General features: G+C 44.0%; 1 protein-coding gene across 6 annotated transcripts in view; it reads right to left on the reverse strand.

The window, feature by feature from the left end:
- The window catches only part of svep1 (sushi, von Willebrand factor type A, EGF and pentraxin domain containing 1), a 77,254-nt gene that overhangs the window by 48,071 nt on the left and 7,034 nt on the right, over window positions 1-22,149 (reverse strand). For all 6 annotated transcript variants that reach the window (XM_068587228.1, XM_068587223.1, XM_068587227.1 and 3 more), the window contains 2 exons: window positions 4,250-4,505; window positions 2,740-2,916 (listed from right to left, as the gene is read on the reverse strand). In XM_068587228.1, the coding sequence (XP_068443329.1) occupies window positions 2,740-2,916; window positions 4,250-4,505 (433 nt within the window). The remainder of the gene's footprint in view (window positions 1-2,739; window positions 2,917-4,249; window positions 4,506-22,149) is intronic.

The following is a 22,149-nucleotide window of genomic DNA, read 5'->3' on the forward strand; positions in this document are numbered from 1 at the left end:
AGAGCCCTGGCATCGCTGACGCAGACGGTGTGCCCATAATTCACGAAACACCTTCTTTCAGCCAAGCCCACTGAGGTTAAAGCAACAGAATATTAAGAGACAGATGCTGGATTTCTCTCTGAAAACAGCAGGAGTTTGTTGAGTTTACTTGCATGTCTCTTGGTTACGTACTGCTCTCACCACAAATCTAATTGGTTTTGGAGCCACCACTACTTCAAAAGAGCCTCGTAAGTTATTAGCGAATAAAACCTTCAATAAATGTAGTGTTCAAAAACATAAATGAGGGTATTTCGCACCACTTAACAAAACCAAAACTGAGATGAACAAGGCTAACGGTGCCTGAGCCTGCCAACGTTTTTTTTTAGCAAACAGCAACTCCAGTGACAGAAGTTCCTGTGACGGCCATGTCGGCTCTACAGCATGAGGACGGCGACTCGTTGGCATTCAGATAGCCGAGTCCTCTCCCGTGAGACATTGCTGTGTGGGTGAGAGACAGACAGAGGAAGCCGTCCTCGGTTGCGGTCGCAGCGCCTCGCTGCGTCCTTCCTTCCTCGAGCCAGCTGAGCCAACGCTGCAGTCTGCTCCCTGCTATTAATTAAACCATTAAAACAGATTAATAAGCAGAGTGGGGCCCCAGTCTCGACAACATCTGATGAGAATTAGGGAGGCTTGCTTTTTTTTTGTCACGATGACCCCGATGCCCTTTTTTCTTTTTTTGGCTCTCGCTGTGAAAATCCTCCTCCCTCTGCCATTTTCGTTTCTGACTGCAACTTTTAAACTCTGATCTGAATGCTTCAAACTTGTCCGTCACTTAAATGGGCTTCTTTCCTCCTTTCTTTTCCCGTTATCTCATTCTGAAGTGAAAACATGTGGGAAGGAAGACCTAGAGGGCAAAGACAGCCAGGATCACGGCCAATTGTGTCCTATTATGAGAGTCGACTGCGATCCACATTTACACACATCAGCTAGTGAATTTGCTCGTCGTTCTGCTATCCAACAATCACACAGACTGCTATGTCTCTGTGACTCAAGCGATTATATATTCAGCAAAAATAATGTCTCAACCCTTAACCTCACAGCTTAATAGCGGAGAACACCTGCATCAAATTGCAACACCACACTGTGTAACTAAGAGATTTAAAAGACCAGATAATGGACACTTAAAAGACACATTGATGTATTATTATACAGACTGCTGGCTAATGTTTTAATTTGACATGTCTGCACTGTTGGAGTGATTTTAAGCTTCCCACTCCAGCAAAACACAATTAATGCAATACAAAAGTTCATCACAATTCGGCGGTGGGATTTTTTCGAAAGAATTTAGGTCTGAATTTGAGGGTTTCCCCTCATAAAGAGGAGCCACTGTCTCACCACTCCCACTTAGCAAAGACATTCCCATCTGGGAATCATTAAAGGTTATTCTCTTCTCATTATCTCATTTAGAAATATTATTTATCACAGTAGGAGTCATCCCAACCCACAGAAAACAACAACTGTAGAGAAATGAAGAGCTTAATGCACAATGGAGTTCAATAAATCATGTTAAAATAACATATTTTGAGACTCCAAAGAAGATGAGGAGAAGACTCCAAGAAAGGTAATACAGGGAATGTTCGGAAAGCTCTCCTACATCCCGTAATTTCACTCCCAATTGAAGTTTGTTTATGGCTTTCTTGACAATTAAGTATCTATAATTATAAATGTACATTTGTACGTTTTTTATGACTATAATTCCCTCGAGTTTACAATTTGTGGCTCTTTAAAAAAATTTGACCCCAGGGAATAATTTCATACGTCTGTACGCTACATATGCATGAACATGCCTGTGCACACACACACACACACACACACTTTCTTATCTTTAATGACATTTGTGTGCAACCATAAAGTAATAAGTCCAAGAGCAACATTATAAATACCCAGTAAGGAACAACCAGTGCACTCGGGCAACATAAGAAAGAGATTTCTTTTTGTTCCTTAAATGGTTACGTATGAAGCAGAAGTGGGAGGCCAAGAAATAAGAACCACGCAGAAAAAAAGGCATTTAGTTTCAAAATGACAGCAGCACCTTTAGTGCATGTAGAGAAGAAATGGATGTTGTAGATTTGATTGAAAGGAAAAAACTGAAGGCGGAGAGCAAGAACACACGCACACACACAAACACACACACATCACGGTCTCAGTCCTCCACCTCTATTGCACATTACTGGGTTTGTTGATAGCAATCTGCTCTGTGGAGAAGTGGGAAGACTGCTTATTCAACTTCCGCCCACAGTGAGCTCCTCGTGGTTTAAAGGAGAGACGCCGACAGGTAACGGAGACGAGGTCAAGAGGAAGAGAAATGAAAAGGAACTCCAAATGTCCAACTCTGAGGCACAAACATGTCGTTTTGATGCTGTAAAAACAAGGTCGGTCAGAAAGAAACTAAAAAACAGCAAAAAATGCCACAGACGTAGCATTTTACTGGGTTGGTTGTCTGCTTATTAAAGCTCTGTTGTAGCTTTTTACAAGATAGACTGTGTTGTGACTTTTGTGGTTGTTGAGGAGGACGGGGGGTAGAAACTCACTTTATTTCTTCCATACAAAGAATTGTGAATGACTATTTGCAGGATTAGGCCTTCCAGATCATTTAAAACCATTACATCACTGCTTGCTAGTTGCTACCAATAAAAAGATTAATTGACAAAAAAAGGAGCCTTTAAAAATGTAGTGACTGTTTACTGTTTACTGTCCTACCTGTACACTCGTGCTGCAGACCCTTGCCGTAGTATCCCTTCTCACAGATGCAGTCGTACTGCCCGGTGTGTGTGCCGCACTTACAGCTGGCCATCAGGTCGCAGCAATCGCTGCCCGCTTCACACAGCGAGGAGCAGCGCGACAGATCTTCCTGGATGTAGCTGCCCGTGGGAAGGTCTGAGGGTGGAAAACAAACAGATGAGCGCAGGTTGCAGCGGAATCAGATTTCACCACCCGGTGATCAGACATATTGAACGTGTTGAGCTGTTACGGTAACAGTTGGGAAAAGGAAAGCAGCATTAGTGGCTGTATTAAGAGTATTAGGTTATGTACAGCATGCCATTGAGACTGGCTACAGGCTGAATTAAACAGGCTTTCCACAGACTTGTGACTTAAAAGAACCTTCACCACAGAAATGCTTTTCAAAAAATGTCAGTGCCTGCAAGCCACAAATGTACAACTGACTAACACCAGATCATTTTCCAGAGTTTAAACAGTATAAATCAAAGCTATTACATTTTTAAAAAAAATTAGATTGAGGCAGTACCTAGCAATTGGGACTGAGGCCATAACTGGCTCCCATGCTGGGCAACAAGGAAACTTCAATTTCATTTTCTGGAAGTCAACCTGCTCCTTTTTCAATTTTCCTCTCATTGAGAAAGCAGGAAGGCGGAGAAAGCGCCATAGATGACGAGGAGCGACATCTCTGGTGTATATGCGGTGATTTGGTGCATGACTAGTGCGGGTGGCTCAATGTTTGAAGACTGCTGTCAGCGGAGGCGTCGGGCAGACTTCAAGACCGACGGACCGGAGGCTGGGCTGATAGTATGGTGTGCGTTGGCTTTCATTCTCGTGGTCTTATCCTTGAGCTGTCTCACTGATCTTTACTCCTGCACCTACTGTCTGGGATTTCAGACGCTCCTTGAGTGAGTGCACGTTTCTATATATATATATATATAGTCTGCAAGTGCATGTGTAGGATTTATAGCTCCACACACAGAGAGTTGAACTCAACTGTGATATTTACGGTGATATTTTAAGTTTAAAAGCCATGACTGGATCCCTCTTTTCCACAAAGTGTGGGAAGTCCCCCTGAAGTGTGGGAAAAGGGCCTCATTCTTTCCAATACGTATGGAAGGGAAGCCTAATGGCTGTTGGCAGCACATAACAGAAGAGACCATGTGAAATGTACATTTCCATATGAAATATTATCAGCTTCCTTTGAAGTAAACACTCAATTTTAGGGTAAATTCTTCACGTTAGAAATATTGCTGAAGGTCAAAAGGTGATGATGGGACCACTGAGGTTTCAACGACAAGAAGTTTTTACCAAAACACTTGGTTTGATGTAACTCTATCCCTTGTGAAATGGGTGAGAAGTCTTTACAGTTGTGAACGGAGGTTTCTTTGAATTGAGGGAACACTTCAGGAAGCCTTTTTAAGATCTAAACAAAACACAAAAGCAGCTGTGCTACCCATCATCCTAAATAATCCTCATCTGCGATTCATACCTTCATGCAGTGCATGACGAGCCAGGGCCTCAAACTCGGCAAAGTTGTGCACCAGGTAGCAGTGCTGGTCTTTGGGGTGCGAGGCCATGTCGTGGAGCTCCCTGATGTTGCCCTGCCAGATGCCCAGGGTGAAGATCTCAACGCTGCGCTCCCTCAGAGCGGCCGCCACCGGCCTAGGGTCCCCGCCATTGGAGTAACCGTCAGTAATCAGGAAAATGGCCTTGGTGGCGTTGGCACGGGAGTGACGGAGTATTTGCTGTTAGAAAAGAAAACATCTCGTTAAGTTTATGAATAAAAAAATCCCCCAAATGATGTCTGATTCATATCACTTTTGCTTCATGTTGGTCAGAGTCTTGAGAGGGACTTAAGTTGACAAGCAAATCAAATTGTCTCCTAGTTAGTGCAGTCATGCTGTTGACCTTTCAAGTACACACATCCTATTGCGCTGCCTGGCAAGCACGCTACCACGCTACCAACACAGTTCCAGCTTTAGTGACATGACTAAACTGAATAACGAAGAACGTCACACACAACCACTAAAAACAGCCCTCAATTCTAGGGTTCCTCAAAAAAAACCTGCATCAGCAAGACAGGGGACGAGGGCACGATGATGAGGAGGGACCGAAAAGAAGGAGAAAGCTCTACAATTGTAATTATTTCTCCTGCAGACTACGCAGCTGCTCGCCAGTGGTTTGAAACCACCAGAGAACACTGGGCAACGCAGACCAGGCTGCTGTGTCCGCCCCAGACACCGGCTACAGTTCTCAAACTAACTTTAGCCACCGTTTACAATCCACCACATACAATTAGAAAGGACATTAAAGTGAAAACCCTATCTTTATTTTTCTCTAGAGTAGAAAAGAAAGGGGAGAAAAAAGGGCCATCAGCTTGCTTTGCTGTGAAGGCCGAGCTGACAATGACTAGGTTTTGTCGTTGGGTCGTTTTAAATGAGGTTGTGTGGAGAAAAACCCCGGTGAACAATGGATGGAGAGGAAAAGAAGTTGAGGCGGAGAGAAAATTAAAGAAATTGAAGAAGCAGAAGGAGCCAAGAGCAAGTCAGTAGGACAGATGTCTGCTTACTTACTGAAAGCTAAAAGGGTCACGAGTCTATCATAAAAAAAAAAATACAGAATGAGAGTGAAACAAAGGATGTGTGTTCGGGGGGGGGGGCGGGGAGGGGAGGAGGATTTTTCTGTATTTTGGGTCCAAACAGGATGTAATGACTAGCCTACACAAGACTGTAAAATACCAGAGGTGAAGCGAGAGGAGACACGCAAGGGTGTGACCAGCAGAGCAGGAGAGAAAGCTCTGGTCTTTATTGGCTAATTGGCTAAACTTCAAGCGGCTCTAGCAGGAGCGGCGTAATTACAGAGCCCGTGAAGCGAGGGAGTAAAAGGAGGATGGAGAGAGAATAGAGGAGAGGGAGAGACTGGTTTCTCTGATCCTCAAAAGTGCCGGGCTGCCTGGTGCTGCTCCGGTTCCCAGAGGGTGCTTCGCTCCCAGCTGTCAGAGCCTCCAGGAGCCCTCCCCCAGGGCCTCCAGGCCTCCTGTCAGGTGTGAGCGCAGTGCTACATGTGTCTGTGTGTTAATATTTAAGGTCTTCCCACACCGTGGAAAGAATAACAGCGAACAAATCAACGTGTGCACACTTGCTGATGTGCCGAGCTCTCTCTTCTTGTCTGCTAACATTGTGTTTCGGGATGTTTTATGGTCTTTTATTAGGCTGCTCAAAGTGCTTCTGGGCCACAGTGGTTTCTGCCTTAGCCATGAGTCAGTGGCTGGTGTTAGCGACTGCGGGGATGCCACCAAGCGGAGCATACGCATGCATACCCACTAATAATACCCTCCCAATTCGCCTCTGCATACTTTAGGTCAGAGCATTAACATAAAGGCAGCCACAGGAGCCAGAGTGTGGGAAGGGGCCCTGCAGTGTAACTCTCGGCATGCACCTTATTGTTGGAGGCGCACGGTGCATAACGATGCGAACATGGTATTTAACACGGGCCGCTAAAGGTGGCGGCAGGAACGCTGAATATACTCGGTTATACAAAATGCACACAAGAAGAGAAGAAAAGAAGCTACTGCCGGATTGATGAACACACTTCATCTGAATTACACCTGTTTTTGCTCATGAAAACACATTCACTCTGGTCGGTGCGGCGGGAAATAGAATGAAAACAGTCATCCTGTAATAACAGAGGGATAAAAAAGGAGATTCAAGAAAAAGTGGAACTGCAGCTTCAAAGATGAACAGACCAAGTCAACACGCTGTAAAAATAATGGCAAGGCAAGTCATTTATTATCGCACATAAATTCTAAAAATTATAATCTTTCCTAAAACCAAGTAAAAAGCTACATAAAACAATGGGTGAGAGCATTTTGATTATAGTCTTAACTATGTCATCGCTAAAACAAACTTGCACCAACCAGTGTTATTATTATTCCTGAAAACTCTTGAAAGACGTTATTTTGCGTTACATTATTCTGATGTGCTGGCTCAAACCGGTGAACGGATAGGAAAGTGGTGGCATTTTTACTTATTTGAGCTCTTCATCTCACTCTGTACATGCATCGAAGGACACCTCGAACAGCTGTTTGTCAGCTTGAGGCCTCTCTGTGCTGCACGTCCCGTGCATTTCTCCATTTACGCACTTGGCAGGCGCTTCGATGCCGGCGTAGGTCCAAAGAAGAGATAATGAGCCGGCGGCAATGGGACAGTTTAAGTGTGTCCTGTTCGGAGCCGTTGATATCTGTCAAAGCAGCGGTGATAGTGCAGGGACCAACAGGCCCGGAGGGATTAGCGGTAAGAGCAGAGAATCTATCGCCGATCTAAAAACGCCTCGAACTTTGGCAAGAAGAGGGAGAGAGAGAGAGAGAGAGAGAGAGAGAGAGAGAGAGAGAGAGAGAGAGAGAGAGAGAGAGAGAGAGAGAGAGAGAGATGAGGGCTTTCGATGTGAAGCTAGTTACTGTCAAAAGATTGATATTCAAATTACAAATACTTCGCTTTTGTCAGATAAAAAGCAACCACACAACACCCTTCCTCATACTCATGTTCCAATCCACTGATGAACCACCAATAGAAAAAGGATGAATACATTGTTTTAAATCAGTCCACCGAGGGAAAAAGCTGGATCTTCATTCTGTCGGACTCTCCGTCTCCAAACAGATGTATGATGAGAACTTCAAAAGCAGGCACCTCGTTACATTTGGCAGAAGAGACTCGGAAACCTTTCCACACCTTGAGGGGCCAACGGTGGTGCCAAGGTGGCCCAGCTGTTAATCAAAGGCTTATATATGCATGGCAGCTATGCTGAATGATAAATAAGGATCCCCCCCTTCCCCATCTCCACCGCACTGCTGGCCTCCCATCAGCCTCTCCTGTGACTTTGATCAGAGCCCGAACACACCTGGGCTCCAAGCAAAACTAGTTCAGGATTAGTTTCTGTCTCCATTGGAAACAGAGGGTGTCGCAGTGAATAAAGCAGTAAAAAACACATCGACAAACACGCAGCTACACATTGGATATCAGTCAAATGTAAACCTTTTATTGTGTCGTTGACTATCTCAACACACAGGAAGAACTGTCTTCTTCTTCATCTTCTTTTTGACTGACACTAAATAAAAAACACACCACAGACAGAAAGACAAATCTGCCTATTATTTTCTTGCAAGGTTTTTCCCCTTCCTTGAGATCCACCTTCTCAAAAAAAACTTTATTTGCATGCATTCCAAAGCGGATTAATTAAAAAGGAAACGCAACCCAACTTTGCATCCGTTTGGAGAGCTGTCTCCCCGTCGGTCGGAAGTGAGAGTGCTTGTTTTGACAGGCTATCTGGTCTTGGCTTGGGTGGTAAAAATAACAACAACTCGGAGGGGGCTCAAAAGAACAACATGCACAAACGAACACACAATGGCAAACACTCGACTCAACTCTGGTAGTATTGAGCAACATCTCAGGGACGCATTCACTTACTGGATATTTGGGATTTAAAAAATAAACTAGGTCACTTGCAAATATCAATGTGTTTCCTGTTTAAATCGGTCATATGCCACGATCCCACAAACATCTTGTTTTGGTTTCTCCTGTACTGCATGCTTCACAGCAAAATAATATTTGTGTGACCTAGTAAGAGGCTTCAGATTTAACAATATCTTGACTTCATACTGTATACTTTAAAGTACATGTAAAGCACATGCATTTACTTGAACATTATGCATTTCTGAACATTTGTCTCCAACGTTTTGGTTCCTGACTGTAATTCACAAAACTTTCCCGGCTCTTGTTTTGCTTGGTGAGTAGCCACGAGACTGACAGTTAGGAGATTGGTTTTCACAAGGGCCACCCAGCATGCTCAAGGCCATACAGGTGGCTTTGCATGTGTTAGCGTATGTTCTTCAAGTCTCGCAGGCCTCCATTAACCAACTCCCAAAGTTATTAGACTGATTTCCATCCGCTCAGCCTGACAGTGTGGTATGTAAATCAACTTGTAGATACTTGATACCAGCCTCAGATCCAGCAGACAGTCCATCACACAAATGTCAGGTCATCTTTTTTTCTTTGACTAAGTAGTTTATCATTTACCTGCTAAAACAAGTTTCAAAGCTCTCCCTCATTTTAAGATTTGGCTGCCAAAAAGCATCACCGTCAGAGGTAATGCTGAAAAAATGCATGTGTTAAAAAGATAGATGTTTGCAAGATGTTTTTAGAGCGGTCTGTACTCACAACTGCACAATGATGAGAAGCCATCATGACTTTAACCTTGTCAGAATAAAGGGAATGAATTGTTCCCTGTAAAAATACGGTATGCTTTGAGATACGCAGAATTTACTGTTAATGGACATCAAGAGCAAACCCACTAATCTTGCATTTTAAAGACGACATTGTTAATTACTTCACCACTGCAGTAAAGACAGACAACGCAAAAAGAATAGCTGCACAGGCACCTACGTAGAAGTAATAAACCAGCCGTATCTGATCTCCATTATCAACACTGCAGACTGACTGTTCATGCTGCAGAGTGGAGCTGGAAACACTGCAACAGATACTTGCAAGTGTTGCTTCCAAGTTATGATTAATGAAAACACAGATCTTCAAGTGTGGGATGTGTGAGCGTTCATACCAAAAGCACGTACTACAATATGTAAAATAACAAACTGTGGTGTAAGCCATCTCATGCATTTCCATCTGCACATCCATCACCCCGATATGGGGTCCCATCCCAGAGTTTTATCTGTGCTTTCGGAGTAGACACAAAAAGGAACACAATATTTTTGAGAGAGGATAATTCATCAATCATTGTCTTTAAAAGTGCAGGTTCTTAAAACCACAGGAGGAGGATAATTGTTAACCTGTCTGGGGTATAGTTGGCGAAATTTTAGGGATGGAAAACTATTCCTAGAACAGAAGAGCCATTACCCGGAAAATGCTCCCAATTTGGGAACCACTAACTGACTTATGGCTACCTGGTGATTTAAAAGTCTTCACTAACTTCTGCCTGTGTGATGTGGATTCCTAAACAGGCCCAAACTGAGCCCAGTTGGACTTGAGGAAGGGCAATGGCATCCAAAGTGTTGGAGAAGAGCGCGGACGGTCAGTCAATTGCCAGGCTGGACGGCTGCGTGCCTTCGCTTGACGGTTTCTGTCACAACACCATTCATCAAAGTCGACGACTCGACCGGGAACGGTGAGAAGAGAGCGGCGCTGATTCCACAATGTGACGCCAAGGGCGAGGGCCATCTTGGCTGGCAAATGAGAAACTCATTCAATTTTCTCCACCCCCCCCTTCCTCACCCCACCCGCTGGTCGTCTGGTGCTGTGCTGGCGGACCGAAGCGCTGAGAGAAACATTTAAGGCACTGACCGTGTTCCAATCGGACACGGCATTCTGGGTAATTGGACGGGGCGAGCTGGTTTGATTGAGTGGGAGGAAGAACAACAAGAGAAGTCACGGTGTGCATGCCAGTTGGACGAAAGCGGGGTCAGACTGACTTGGCAATCTGCCTCATGTCATGTACCTTCGGGTAACTTATATTACATTTCGTTCTTTCTATGTTCGGGGCATGTGTTTGACATTTTCAATATTGAAATAGCATGTTTTGTTTCTCTCAGCATATGCAGTATCAGCATAGTATATCTTTTTTTTTTTTTTTTAAATGGAGGCCACGAAATTGCATATCCGACCTCATCTGTTGTATTTTGACATTTATAATGCACAATCAGACGGTTTGCACAATATGTCACATGTCAATGAGTGCATGGTGAATACCAGCATGCTTAATATAATACACATGTATTAGGTTAAATAAACCATAAGCTAATACAGCAGATTCCTTCAGCTCCAGCCTTTTCAATGCAATGTCTAGGAGTTATTCTGTGATTTATTCATGTTTTAGATTTTATCTGGGAAGCCTTTGAGCAGCAGCAAGTAGGCAAAAGTAATATTATGGTGCGAGTTTTTTTCATTGAGTCTGTGGTTAGTGGAGAAACTCTGCCTCTCTTCTGACAGATTGATATCTTTATGATTGGTCAGCATCAATAAAGCAAAACCCGATTCATAACATTGATGTTTCGCGCAGCTGGGAATGTCGCTGCCACTAAACTGTACCCGTGGCTGCGATGGAAATTATCTCCACGCGACATCAAATCGTTTTTCAACAGAATTACGCTTTAAGAGGGGAAGAAATCCCACGAGTTATGCAACATTTGTGACATCCATGAGCTCATTGCCTCACTACCCGAGCACAGGGCGACCGCAGGAGCATCTCTGAGGCCGCGCTTTGATTCTGAAATAAACAAAGGAAACAGTGTGGTGAAGCGCGATGATTTTTCTTGACTTCAGACTGCCGTGTTGAAAGTGCTTATACGGAGGGAATAATTTGGGGACTGTCGCCACCTTAAAGTATCCATGAAAACGCACCCCATCTCGTCCAGACTTAGACCTCCCTGTGGAGACGCAGACGCAGCATTTTCCTTTGTTGCAGTGTGTTGACTGTTGTTGCATTTCTTCCTCATGTTCCTCTCTTCTGTCCTCCCCTTCTTTCTTCTCCGGAGGGGTTTATTTGTCTTGGCACCAGCTGTCGGTGGAGATTTCCTCTAATAGAGTGGGGAATTGGAGAGATGTCAGTGTTTGTAGCATATGTTAATGGAGAGAGGTTTCAATTTGTTGACTTGGCCCTCATTGGTGGGTTCGTTGATAAGTTATATTGGACCTCACGACTTCGAGAGGGAGTGCAAGCTGGGAGGTCATTTGAAGAGGAGGACACATTTAGGGGATTGCATAGACTCGGCCTGCGTTGCCATGGATTTTAACAAAAGCTGTAAACCTCGCCATAAATCCAGAGCAATGTGGAGCATAAGAGGAAGTTGCACATGCTTGTTCTCCAAGAAAACTAAATTGACAATACAAATATTCTGTTGCTGGGAAACACCTGCATTTAGTGTTCGGACACTCTGAATTGAAACAGATTATTTTTGTGTGCTTTTGTGTTCTGCTCAGTTGGGTAATTCGTATCAGGTCCTGGCGGACGGCTTTCTTGCCAACACAAAGCATTTAAAACATGAGCGAATCAAAGTTGAGGCCAGAGCACATTTTGTTTCTATATTTAGTTAACTACCTGGAACAAGGTTTCTCACCGAGGCTGAAAACACATCTAATAAATCCACAAATGAAAATCTTGCTCAATTAAACCTGGAGAATGTGAGATAAATCGCATCAAGCACACAAACAAAGACAACAGGATGTCGGTATACATGCACCAACTACCTACTTATAGTCATTTAAACTAATGCAGACGCACAGTCAGAAAGACACGAACACACTCACTCGCCAAAGAAAACAAGTCAAATGGAATCTGGCGCTTTCAAACGCTAACCTCCACATAGCAAATGGTTTACTAATAGACCTCCGCGCCTCAGCACATAAAAACATGTTATTTAGTTTGCCACCACTGGCTCTTTGAAATACTTTTGGTTTCTTCAGGTGCCAATGTGTGACGTTTTTGGTCAATCTTAATCTGAAGATGCCAAAGTAAATCCTTATGCTTAAAGATTTTGTGTGATTTATGTTCCAAATCACAAAGCTGTGGACCTAATCTGGTTTTGTGAGAACGGAGCAGCGTTTCAGAAGTGTGTGATTGATTTGTAATGTGGCCACAAGATGAAAAGTTCAAATGCACTCATCAAAAGCAGTTAGTTCTTTTATTGAAAATGCATGTTCCTCAATGTCAGAGGCCGACTGATGCATCGGCATGGCAGATGTCAGAAACCCTTTGGAGCTGATGCAAAAAGACCACTGGGTATGAACCCATATGCAGGTAGACGCGGGGCTTAGGGGGATGATGAATAGTGATTTTAATAAAGAAATATCCAAAACTAAACAGAAAAAAACAATACAAAACAGTATCAGGTAAACGGACATGTGCGCAAGGGAGATGAACAGGGACCAGAGACAGAGGAACACTGGGTTTAAATACACTGCGGATGTGATTAGACAGAGGTCAATCAAGGGCGGGGCAGACAATTAAAATGGCGGGAAAACAAACAAAGGCAGGAAGTGAAGTGAACACGGCACGCAAGAGGGAGGGAAACAAACTTAACCAAAACCAAGAACGCCTTTAAGTGCTCAGAAATATATAAACATGTATCATAAAAACTCCATCTCCTGGGGAAGATCGTGTCATCTCTCAAATCTAAATCTGCCTCAAAAATCTAGCATTAGTCTCTATTCAAAACACACAAAACAGTTTTAATGCAAAAAAAAAAAGAACCCTGGTTTCCACAGCACAAGTGGAAACAGGGAGATCAGGAAACCGCTCTTGTCTACTGATGTTTATTATCAATATGGCATCAAAATGCAGGCGACTAAAGCGGCTGGTCACGGGCCTGTTACTGCCGACGCCTGGCTGACCTTTGACCCTGCCAACAGAAAATCATTCTTCAAATCCTTCTCAGTGCCACACCTTTCTGAATCGCACACGTCCCTCTTTACCTCTCCATCTCAACACCCCACCCCCTCACCCTTCATGCATCACTATCTCACACACACACACACACATACTTCATAAGGATGGTGTCAGCAGCACCTATCAATCGCTGAGCAGTATTTTAAGTAAGCAGGAATCTGTGTGTGTATAGGTGTGTGTGTTTATGTGTGAATGCACGCTCAGCGGAAAAAGTGTTGGGTTAAGAGAGTGATCACGATGTGTAGGAAGTGTGTGTTCACAAGTGTGTGTGTGTGTGTGTGCGTGCGTGTGTGCGTGCGTGCGTGCGTGTGTGTGTGTGTGTCGGTAAAGCTGCAAATATTTAGTTTTTAGATCAAACAGTGACGCTAAAACTAATGTTGCATCAACTGCAAATGAGATGCATGTCTATGCAAAGTGCCAGATCGGTAGAAACTGCTACTGAAAGTTGTGTTGACGGAACAAAAAAAGCCCAGCAAGCATTACGTTTTGAGAGTTAATAAAATAAAACTTTAGAGCGAGCGTGAGTGTTTGTGTGTGTGTGATTCATGTTTGCCCAACAGGGACTGAAGTGGTGAAATCCGCCCTCATACGCTCGCAGCGGCTCCCGGAGACTCCCCACTTTGTAGATCAGATTTTTATGACAGGATTTACACTCCTCCTCCCGGCAGTCATTAAAGTAAAAACCTCATCTCGGGGGAACAATTAACAATAGGGGTAACAAGCGAGAAATGACACAGTGACGAATGCTCACGTTCCATGCAGAAAGGTCTGAATTTACATTACTGCCCGTTGAGGGGATTTACTGACATCTGTGTTTTACAGAGCCGGGAAGTGTAAAGATCGTCCTCTCCAGCCTCCCGTGCTGAGCTCATTCCAACCCTCTCACTTCTCTCTAAAAAAAAAGAAAGAGGATAATTGTGACTTAAGTGCAGCGAGTTGTTTCTTTTGGGCCTGGGTTGAAAGACGAGGTGGTGTGTGGTTGTTTCCCCTGATGTACCAGGGGAACGTTGGAGAACGAGGATGCAAAATACCTCTCGGTAAAAGTCAAATATCCACAGTTTTCACACATTCATTAAAAGCGTAAATCTCATTTTCTCATGTGCAGTAAAAACACCATAAGAGTTCACAGTGTGATTCTGATAATCGTCTAAAACTGCAGAGTCACAGTCATTCCCACTGAGGCTTTGACGTATGAAGGGAGCTAAAGGATTTGGGTGTTTTCCATCCTCCAGGTGACAAATAAACTAAGTTCTCTGGTGTAGATTGACATGCAAAGAAGGGCCATGCACACTCATGTGGCTAAAATATATATATTTTTATCCTTTTGTATGCATGCACTTTAAATCTGATACATGAATCTGATTTATTAGGTCGATAATAAAACAGATCGTGGAGCAGCCATGTGACCAATCCACATTAAATACAGTGTCAATTTTTAATTCCCAAACTTTCCAAAACTAATTAGCAAAAGTCTAAAAGAAATACTGGTGCACAATCTTCTGTATCTTAGTTATGGTAGTTGCAGCCGCACGCTACAGAACCTGAGATTGATCCAATGATTTGTAGGAAATACAGAAACAAAATTGGTAATAGATAAGTGCTTTCATATCAGAATCAACCACAAGTGGGGTCAGTGTATAAATGAATTTGCATATACTATTTTGGAGCACAAACGCGCGCGCGCACAATCACACACACACACCCACACACATACACACACACACAGAGTTGTTTCCACTGGCCTCAATCACCTCATTTTCATTCCCTAATTCTTTCTCGTACTGGAGTAGCTGGCCGGAGCAAAGCCCAGTTATTTGACCGCAGCGGCTTCAGCCCAAGGCCAAGTGGGACACTGATCCACACGGTCCAAACCAGCACATACTGACTGCATACACTGACGTCTACTGAGAAAGAAAAAAAAACGCTGAAGCTTTTCCTCCAGGCAGGAAAATTAGGCGCGAGGGAGAAGTGGAGACAAACTGCAAACAGAAAGAAGAGAAAGAGAGAGACAGACTTCCTGGTGTTCAGGAGACAGAGAAAAGCAGACAGTGATTCCAACAGCCGTCGAACAGACAGCGACGACCATCTCAGCTGAAGCCAAATACTTAATCAGCAATAAGCGTGGTAATTTACGACCTTTCAGCAAAGTCTGCAGGAACTGAACAAAAAACTATTTGACAGGAGACAGACGGCAAAACTGTTTTAAGCCGTCTAAATGTTCTAGAAACACACAGATGACATACGTTGGACAGTTCCCCTTCCAACGAAGTTAAATTCAGATCTTCTCCATGCATTTAAGATCCATTCAAATCCTCAAGTGGCTCGGCTCCCAGCTCCTTCAGGATCTATCCCGACGTGCATCAGTGTGTACTTACTAATGAATTGTGTGGTAGACGCACGTGTGTGTTCTCCAAACGGCAGTTTATCCAGCGCCCAGAGACCAAATTGGTGAAAATGAGGTGCTCTGTGAAACCTAATCGGAGCAGCTTGTTTTCTGAATGGTTAACAGATCAACACCAGGATTTGTCTTGGCAACGAGATGGATGTGAAGACTGAACTTGGGTTTTCCTTAAATTTGAGTTGGATTCTCAGAGAACGGGGTAAGACGGCAACAACAAAAAAACGACTCGGAAGACGGATAGGAAGGATAAAGACAGCAGTTGAAGGATGTAGCCCGGTGTGGCTCTGCCCAGGCTACGTCTGCCGCGGGGAATACAGATGGGACCACGACGCTCGGAGAGCTGTTGGAGGAAATGGGGATTGAAACAAACTGTGGTGCTGTTGTACAGATTGTTTATTCCTCAGCTTAAAAGCTTTTAGTCAACAAATCGGCTCCTTCACACACAAGATGATCTGCGTTTTCAAGACGTGTCTAATTGCTTCCATAGTAGATGTTTGTCTTACGTCTAACTGGTAAGACTCATCGTCCACTATTCTGACAGGTTGCACATATTCGGCCGTGTTCATCCTCTTTTTATTGTGTTTTTTTACTGCGCTACAAGTGTCGTGAGCTGCAGTTGCTTTCATCACCGTGACCGCTGACCTCAGCTGAACTTTCGGGCGTATCTCTTCACCGCCTGACTGTCTGTCGACACTTCTCAGCAGATATGTGGCAGTCGGGAGATTTTAAAAGGGTCCGAAGTTATCAATACATGGTGACAGGCTGGAGAGCAGACGTATCAGTTGAAACACATCTGTTGGCCGTGTCTTCGTGAATACAATTATTCTCGAGATGAATATTCATGATGATGGAAATCAGACCTTGGTCAGGCTCGACTTCTGCGCCTTATTGCTTTTCGTCTGTGGTCAGTTGCATCAGGCCGACTTGCGCGTTACGTAGCGTTCGTGTGAGATAATGGTGAATGACGAGGCCTCGGGGCGCTTCTAGACGTTCAGAGGTCGGAAAGTAGGCCTCTGTTTCTGGAAAATATTTGGTGTCCATTTCAGAGAGGAGGGCAGGGGTGAGCAGAGTGCGACGAGAGACGGAAAAGGAGCGCACAGGCCACCGTTAACTTATAAAGGCATTTTCAAGTCATGGCTAGTTAGTTATGCAAACATCTATCTTTAATCTGACAAACTACTTACATACAGGGTTACAGAGCAACTAAATCATATATTTGGAGTTTTGTTTCTGGTGAATTTGCAGTTGTCAGTCCGATACTTACTGTGTTTTAGCTCTGATTTTGTTCTCTACCAACTCCTGAGGGAAATATCTTGCTCTAAAATTGTTAAATTCTCTGCGTCTGTCTGGTGTTTGGTCGTGTGGGGTTTGACTAAGCTAAAGATATGTAACGTACTATCATAAAAGACAAAGACAAGCTGCAAATATCCCCATATGAATAGCCCGGGAAAGGATTTAATCAAAATATTTTTGCACGAGGAGTTCATCTGAAAAAAGAAAACAAAGCTCACTTTTCTTTTCCTCGGTGAAGCATATTTGAGGTTGATGGACAAAGTTTTGAAAGAAGAGAATGGAGAAAATTCTGTCAGAATGAATCAGTGTGAAGACGCCCAGAACCTGAGACTAAAGCATTTCTTCCTCCTAAAACCAAGACAGACACAGACACACACACACACACACACACACACACACACACACACACACACACACACACACACACACACACACTAAAGCGTTGTGTCTATGGTCCCATCACCATCACAATGTAAACTACACACCAATCAGGTAAAGTAAAGCACGTGCAAGGAGTAAGAAGTGGTCTTGATACACTATTTAAAAGTTTGATAATATTGGAAAAATAAATTACTCCGATTACAAAATGATTTCAGGCCATCAGGGTAAAGTGTGCGATGTTATTAAGTCAGGCCTTATGTTAAGATATCTGCTTACAACTAAATTACATTAGAAATATATCATCGTCTACTTTTTGTTCTTTTTTTTACTGACTCTGCGGTAGCACCTATACTTTCCAAAACCAATACCCTCTGTGATGAAGTCGGATCCGTTATATATTCAGTCATTATGGAACTAAATGTTTGAGAGGAAACAGAAATACAAGAACCAAATGTTGAAAGAAAAGAAAGAGAAGAAACAACTGGAAAACCTTGATTCTCATCTCGTGCAGGATTCCCTTTGTGAAGGGCCGCATGATGATTATTGATAGGAAAGAAACTACAAAATATTTTTTAACTCTTATTATTATATTTTTCTCTTATTATTTAAACGATTATTATTATTTAAGAGCAGAACTGAGATCATCGCTGGTTCTGCTCCTCTAACCACTTATCTTGTTTCTGAGGGAAAAAGAAATACTTTAAAGCCTCAATTTACAGTCCTGATACATTATTTCACAGATATATGAGGTGCTATGATAAGAAATCCACTGCAGGCTTGAAAGTCTAAATGTGTTGTCTGGTGTCTGTGGACGTTCCCGTCTGGGCCGCTCTGTCTTATCGGGGGCTTTTCTGGCTGGTAGGTGAGGCGCTCCACCTTTCTGACTCATTCAACCCTGCCAGAGGACCTCTAAGAAGGAGGAGGAGGCGGAGAAGGAGGAAGAGGAGGAGGAGGAGGAAGAGAGGGAAGAAGCAGACGGACGGAGGGGGAGGAAATGATTACGGGTGAGATGGCGGGAAGTGGCAGTTGCACAGACAGGAAACAGATACTTTTCTTATCATCTTATCATGGTTGAGTCCAGCCTTGGGGACCGGATCAAAGAGATGCACCTTGCTTTCATTTGTTGCAGTGGGCACTTGTTTGCATCAGCTCTTTCATCAGAACTGCTCTCGTTTCCTCCAGAGTCCGACAGGAGGTTTAAAAAGGGAAAATAAGTTAATCCTCTCGGTGAAAAAAGCAGCTCTCCATGTTATCTCCCTAAAGTGTCACTTCCCGCAATCTCATACATGGAGTGAGAGTTTAGCTTGAATTAAGTGCCGGTGAGAGTTCACTGCGGCTCAGCCAAGAGAATAAAGAAATGCACCAGTAAGCAAATGTATTTTCGAGAAAATGAAAAAGGCCGCTGAAATTCAGCCGCCGTAGACAAAAACAATTCCAGCGTTCAGGTGATGGATGGTGTTCATTTCCCCCCTCGATTTGCTGCACTTTGCATCTCATGATCGGTTATTCAGGAAGTCAGGCGAAGGCTCTGACCCCTCGAACGCTAGCATCAAGTGTGAATGTGTGCGCCCGCGAGTGTAATGCGTCAAAGCTGACGACAGTAACGTTCTCCTGCCCGACACGCTGCGGGGGAGGTCTGTGGCTCCGGAGGGGAGAGAGCGTGATTGAAGGGCATGAAAATGGGAGAAAATGGGAGAAATGGAAGAAACGGCTGCGAGCCAGTGGAATGAGACGGGGGGTGCCGCACAAACCAAGCTCTCCGTGTTTGTTTCGCTTATTGTGGTCTGGCCAAGCTCAACACATAAAAAGGCATCATCTCGACGAGAGAGCTTGTATGAAGTGTGATTGACAAGCGTTCTCCTTCTCCGAAACATCAACTTGGACTAAACTCTGTGCATTTTACTGGACGAATGTGGGCGCCGGTTCAAGTTTTTCAACTGGAAAAACATGGCGGCTACTTGAAGAGCCGCCAAATTTCTGCTTAACTATCCAGAAAAATGTGTTTCTGAATAACATGAGGTGACGGCGAGAGCTTGTAGTTGCAGTTTATTGTATTTTACATCGACAAAGACTATTTAAACTAAGGTTGGAATCTAAACATCTCCGCACACTTTGACTAAAACCTTGCATGAAGAGTTTCAAGCCACTCGGCTCGGATTTACGACTCGAGAGCTCCGTTAGGACACAGGCACAAGGTCTATAAATGCAAGGACATACATTCTCATGCACGCACTCCAGTTTACAGTCTTATTACATGACCTCTCGGATATAACGACAACCATGCAAAGACATGCAGCTGGTCCATAAACTGTGTGTGTGAATAATGAGTGTGTGTGATCATTGGAGGAATCAGAGGAAATTAACACACCTGCATATGTCAGTATCAGAAACACAATGGCTGGCTGAGCAGAAAGCTCCTTTTATTAAGTGGCTAACGCCTGTGCACTACTGTAAAGTCTGATTTGAACCAGACTCAGGCAGAACTGAAGCCACGGTCAGGTAAAATCATTACTGCGAATAACCACCAGAAAGAGCCACATTCTTTCTATCAATTCCCTGACCCGGGGCTTTTTCCCCTCTTTCTTCCACATTTTTTCCCCTCATTCTTCCGTCTTTCTCCCACTGCTCTTCACACGCTGCCCATCTGTCTGCGTCTTATGCAACTGGGAAGGCCGACTTACGCGGGGAAGTCGCCAAGTCCAGTTTAGTCGGTCGTGTTTCTTTGCCAAAGCCGGGCCTGCCCGCAGAGAGCGAGAGGGGGTTTTAACTGGCAACCCGGAGGCGAATCTTCCGGATGAAGACAAATGATGAGACAAATAAAACATGTGATGACGGGTTTATACAGATAGTCTTTTCTCTCCCTCTTAAGTGGACACTTGAATCCAAAGCGAGCCATAATTAACGCAACTATGGAAAAAGCCGTAATTCCTGGATCAATAAGATTACCAGCAACCACTAGAATGAAAAACAAAAGGCCTTGAGCCATATTCCCTTGAAGATATTCGGTCATGTAAAAAGGCGAATGCATGGAAAATAAATTAAACAAGAGCTAAAAAAGAGCCGGAAAAGGGATTGACTTTTTCAGGGCAATTATAGCGAGCAGGGAGGAAGGGGATGTGGTTCAGTTGATGTGAACTACTTCTGTCTCAGGTACAGTACAGTGGTTATTCCTCGGAGGCCCGAAAGCTTTCACTGAAAGTCATCAATCAGCTCCTGTGCACGGCGGTCGTGAAAGCGCTGGAAAACTAGAGTGAGTGATGTCATCAACTACCAGGTTATCATGTCAGGCGCCAGGTTGAAGAGAGACAGATCCCGAAAATGAGGCACGGTGAATCCTTGTGACAAAGTGCCGTCTTAATAAACTCATCGTGTCTGACATTTAGCCTCATCTGCATTATTTCAAACGCACAATTATGTGCTGGTTAAAATTAGTAAAGAAAAGAGAAGCTCCTTAATACGTTTTTGACTGCTGAAATTTGTCTCCGGACATACTCGCCTAATGTATGCGCCGAACAAATTGCTCGACAGGCTGTCTCACGGCGTCCAAGACCTCCTTTAGGAAGCGAATGCGCTGCATCCGATTGGCCATTTATGTGCCAGACTCATCCCCCAAGCTCTCTTTTGTCATTCTGCTAATACATTTCAAGTGTAAACCTGAGTGAAAAACCATAAATGCCCTAAAGGAAAGACTGTCAGGGAGTCTAATTTCTACAATTAATTGCACCTCACCGCTTTCACGCCTCCTTGCCACGCCTTTAGACCGCGGCCATTCAGCACAGCTATAAACCCTTTTACGTTCAGATGTGGTCGGGAAACACTTTGTACAACAAATGACGTCATCTTCAGAAAGAGCTAGACAATGATAAAGTGACTGATATTACATCATTTCACTCAGATCAGTACATTCTCAAGTAAACTTACCAAAACTAAAGTGGAGATATCAGAAATGCCGGAATCAGAATCCCCTTTGGAACCGAACACTGATGCTTTAACTTACTGTCTGAAGCACGAGGGGAGAAGAGAGACAGCAGACAGACAGACAGATAGCAGAGACAGAGTGAGACAGCGATGAAGAGCGCTGGAGGAGAGCCCTGTCTCTACATGCACGGCTGGTGGAAAAATGTCTCTCTTAATGGATCCCAGCTTTCTGCAGCACTTAGAAGAGCCAAGACCAGCCAAAGGAATAAAATATGGCATTATTATTATTATACTGCAATTATCAATTATCCTCTCTCTCTTACGTTCTCTCTTTCTTTATAGCACAGATGCACACGTTAACACACACACACTTAATTTTTCCCTTGAAGCCGAGGATGGATGCACAAGCGCATGGTGGCGCGTGTGCAGGCAAACGTGCAGAAATACAAAGTACGTGCACTAAAACACACACACGCCGCAAAATTCCCAATTTGACACACTTTGAGACAGTCGCCCAGCAGTTCAGTCGGTACAAGATGACAGGCGGATATGTGCTTTGTAGATTAGTGTTAGCAGACCCATCCTTTACGCAGCTAATGGAAAGAGACGACAAACGCTCCGTTTTTCTCTTTCCAGTCAGATTCAGACGGATGATTAAATAACGCAGAGATCTTGGCGATGAATCACAGAGAGGTCTGTTTTTTTGTTTTTTTTCAACATCTCTTCCCTGGTCATGTGAAGACATAGTAAACGTCAGACTGAATCCATCAGGTGTGAGGTGGTTTCTGGAGCACCGGCTGATCTGCTGCTTCTCGGTCCGTATCTGCTAGGCTCATCTATCTTTCCAAAAGATCTCAGCTCTGTGTCGGCTGCACGGAGTGCTCCCATTACTCATCCATCGCTCAACTCAGCCTACACTAGCACTGGAAAGAAATACGGCCGTGTGT

Source organism: Clinocottus analis, unplaced genomic scaffold, assembly GCF_023055335.1.
Source record: "Clinocottus analis isolate CAN_PGR_092001 unplaced genomic scaffold, fCliAna1.0.p SCAF_21, whole genome shotgun sequence".
Taxonomy (NCBI): domain Eukaryota; kingdom Metazoa; phylum Chordata; class Actinopteri; order Perciformes; family Cottidae; genus Clinocottus; species Clinocottus analis.